The sequence below is a fragment of the Frankliniella occidentalis genome, unplaced genomic scaffold (assembly GCF_000697945.3).
Source record: "Frankliniella occidentalis isolate FOCC.00 unplaced genomic scaffold, Focc_3.1 Scaffold24, whole genome shotgun sequence".
NCBI lineage: Eukaryota > Metazoa > Arthropoda > Insecta > Thysanoptera > Thripidae > Frankliniella > Frankliniella occidentalis.
Genome location: NW_026267154.1, coordinates 976,430 through 979,378, shown reverse-complemented (window position 1 = coordinate 979,378; position 2,949 = coordinate 976,430). Strand labels below are relative to the sequence as shown.

At 49.0% G+C, this 2,949-nt stretch overlaps 1 protein-coding gene across 1 annotated transcript in view; it reads right to left on the bottom strand.

Annotated features, from left to right (window-relative positions):
- Positions 1–1,115: 1,115 nt before the first annotated feature.
- The window catches only part of LOC127748978 (lachesin-like), a 2,357-nt gene continuing 523 nt past the window's right edge, over positions 1,116–2,949 (bottom strand). The window contains exons 2-3 of the mRNA XM_052265105.1: positions 1,838–2,045; positions 1,116–1,309 (exon numbers count right to left, since the gene is read on the bottom strand). Of these exons, the coding sequence (XP_052121065.1) occupies positions 1,131–1,309; positions 1,838–2,045 (387 nt within the window). The 3' untranslated portion in view covers positions 1,116–1,130. The remainder of the gene's footprint in view (positions 1,310–1,837; positions 2,046–2,949) is intronic.

The window sequence follows — 2,949 nt, the reverse complement described above, 5'->3', positions numbered from 1 at the left end:
GGGGCGGGGCGGGGCGGGGCGGGGCGTTCGATCCCATTCCATCACCGCAGAGCGGCAAACCTAACGGCACGACAAGGCGGTGCGCGGGCGGCAGCCCTCTGACTTCCATTCCAGGCACAGAGAGAGAGAGAGAGAGAGAGAGAGAGATAGAGCAGAGAAAAGACAGAGAGAGAGAGACGGAGGCAGAGAGAGAGAGAGAGAGAGAGAGAGAGAGAGAGAGAGAGAGAGAGAGAGAGAGACAGGCAGGCAGAGAGAACGCGCCCGAATGGCAGGTACGCACAAAGGTTCGGGCCGACGCTCGTTACGGCGCAACCACCAGACGCAAAAACAACACAAAACACCTTGAAAAAAAAAAAGAAAAAAAATTGCGCTCCTAACTCTATGTTAACCAGTCGCACACGTTTCGCGGGATGCCGACACGACGAAAGGTATAGTTTGGTAGAGTAATTTCACACGACTCAACTTGTGATATACGTTGAATTTCCAGAAAAAGCAGGCGGGTTTGCTGCATTGAGTCACCGCGTTCATTTTTTGGCAGTCGCCACGTGTATGTATTTCCGCAGCAGAGAAAAATGTCGCAATGACGTTTGTACCCACCATGCTATATTAGTCGCAAACAGTGCACTACGCCAAACGACTCGTGTCACATTCGGTAGGATTCTGTCTGTGTGTCGGCAGAGCAAGGCACGGGAAAGTCACGAGCTACCATTTGCGACAAAAACAACAACAAATAATGTCTTATTATGGGCAGGGGACAGTTCCAAAAACTCCCATAGTTTCAAAAGAGTTAGGATTTTAATAAGAGTTTTTCGAAAAATGTCGGAATTTTCCTCTTTGCTGAGATGTCCTCAAAATCTGAACAGAAACATTCCTAAATTTATGAAGACCATCGGGGCAACCGTGCCCAGTCGCCTGGGCCGTCGGGGCAACCCTACCAAGTCTCCCGGGACGCGTTATTTCGCGTGAAACGCTCTATTATGCGCTATTGCGTACTATTACGGGACACTGGTACAGACTATTGCGCGAGTGGTTACCCCTTCGTACGAGCAGCCTCTCAAATTACCCCCTTTTTCCTAAAAATAAAAATCAAACATTGTTTTCGACCGTGACTGTTGCACAATTCATATAATTTAATGTCGGGACTCACTCTTGTTGTTTCTGCTGAGGATGATGGGCTGCTGGTCCTCACGCTTCCACCGGATCCTGGGCTCCGGGAAGCCCTCGGCCCGGCAGGTGAGCGAGATGTCCTGGTTCTCGCGCACCGCGACGGCCGACGGCGTGCTCGTGTCGTCCATGATGTTGGGGGGCACTGCGGGAAAGAGCGACGCACAAGTGCAGAAAATTGCATGCCAAAACTCCCCCCGTCGATGGAGCGCTCATGTCAGAGTGCCTCCACTCTAAACGCCGTACTCGCCTAGCTTGCCAAAATTTTGGCACACTCTTTTACCATGCCATGTTTTAGCCGTCATTTGCCAAAACTTCATTTTTTTTTCAAAAGAAGGGGCTAACGGCGACTTCAAAGGGTAAACTTTTGGCAAGCAAAGAGGCCAAAAATGGCAGCCCCCAAACGACAGCCAAAATTTGTCAATCAAAAAGGAGTGTCAACGCCAACATTTTGCAAAGCTGGGTGACCATGGCGTTTAGAGTGTCGACTTGACTGGATTTGAACACTTCTCAGGGTTTCCTGTTAAACACTTTTCAGTGATCAAATATCTGGTCGAAAGTTTAGTGTGCAACGCAGCAGTTGAACTCTTTTGTTAACCGGTTTTAACGGTTGATGTATCAATGTAAATAAAAAGTTAACGTATGGAAGTGTCGGGCCTTAGCTGCTACTCACCCACGACCTGCAGGTAGCCGACTTGGTTGATCATGGGGTTGGTGTTGACCTGGCACATGTAGTACCCGCGGTCCTCCTGCTGCACCTGGTTGACGTGCAGCCGCCACGTCTTCTGGTTGTCGTGCGACACGCTCAGCCGGTTGATGCGCGCGATCACGTGCCGGTGGATGGTGAGGATCATCTGCCGATCGATGTGGATCCAGGCCACCTGCAACCAACCCCGTCAACCAGAGATGAGAAATGTGGTCAAAAACAAAAATTGGGAAAATCCAAAAGACGCGAAAACATGGCGTACGGCCGCTTTGCTTGCCGAAGTCCGAAAATTTCATTTCTGACTGCAAAATTTCTGTCTTTCTTCTGGCCTCTTTTGAATGCCGAGTTTTGGAATTCTTTGAAAGAACGTCAAATCATGGCATTGTAAGGAAAGAAGGTAAAATAATTGTCAGCCGACTGACATATCTTGGAGATCTCCAAAAGATTGCCGAAAATCGTCGTGGTCGAAATTTTAGCAATTAGCAAAGCTTTCCACACGGTAAAAACAATGTCTCTTTTTTGAGGAAAAAGGGAAAACTTTGAGGAACTCTCATTTGAGGAAGAGGCCACTGATCTCACCTCAGATTTTGAGGAATCTCCTCAAAATAGGAGGAAAAATCCCACATTTTTTTGGGAGACTTCCTCAATATCTGTGAAGTTGTTGTCAAACCATGGGGGAGTTCCTCAAAGTTTTCCGTATTCCCTCAAAAAATGAGACATTGTTTTTGCCGTGCATGGCGTTTGAAGTGGTGGAGGGGTTGAAAAGTAGAGAGTCAAGAGGACAAGGAGTCAAAAATCGAGTCCATGAAGCCGAAGCCGGGAGACGATCGGCCATCGCACTCCCGTGCGTGGGAGACTGCTACACAACATTCTCGTCTCTCTCGCGGGGGATCGGCGAGGAGGGATCGTGTTGCCAGGTGCTCCCCACATCCCCCTCCCCCGCTCACATTTCGGCTACTCGCGGCTCGTTCGCCTGTGTTCTCTTTCTCGTCGGAATTAAGTTTCCGCGTCGGTCGAGAAAGGCTAGAAAAAAACAACAACAAAAACAACACCAACGACTTGACCTGTCTTCTCTTTTC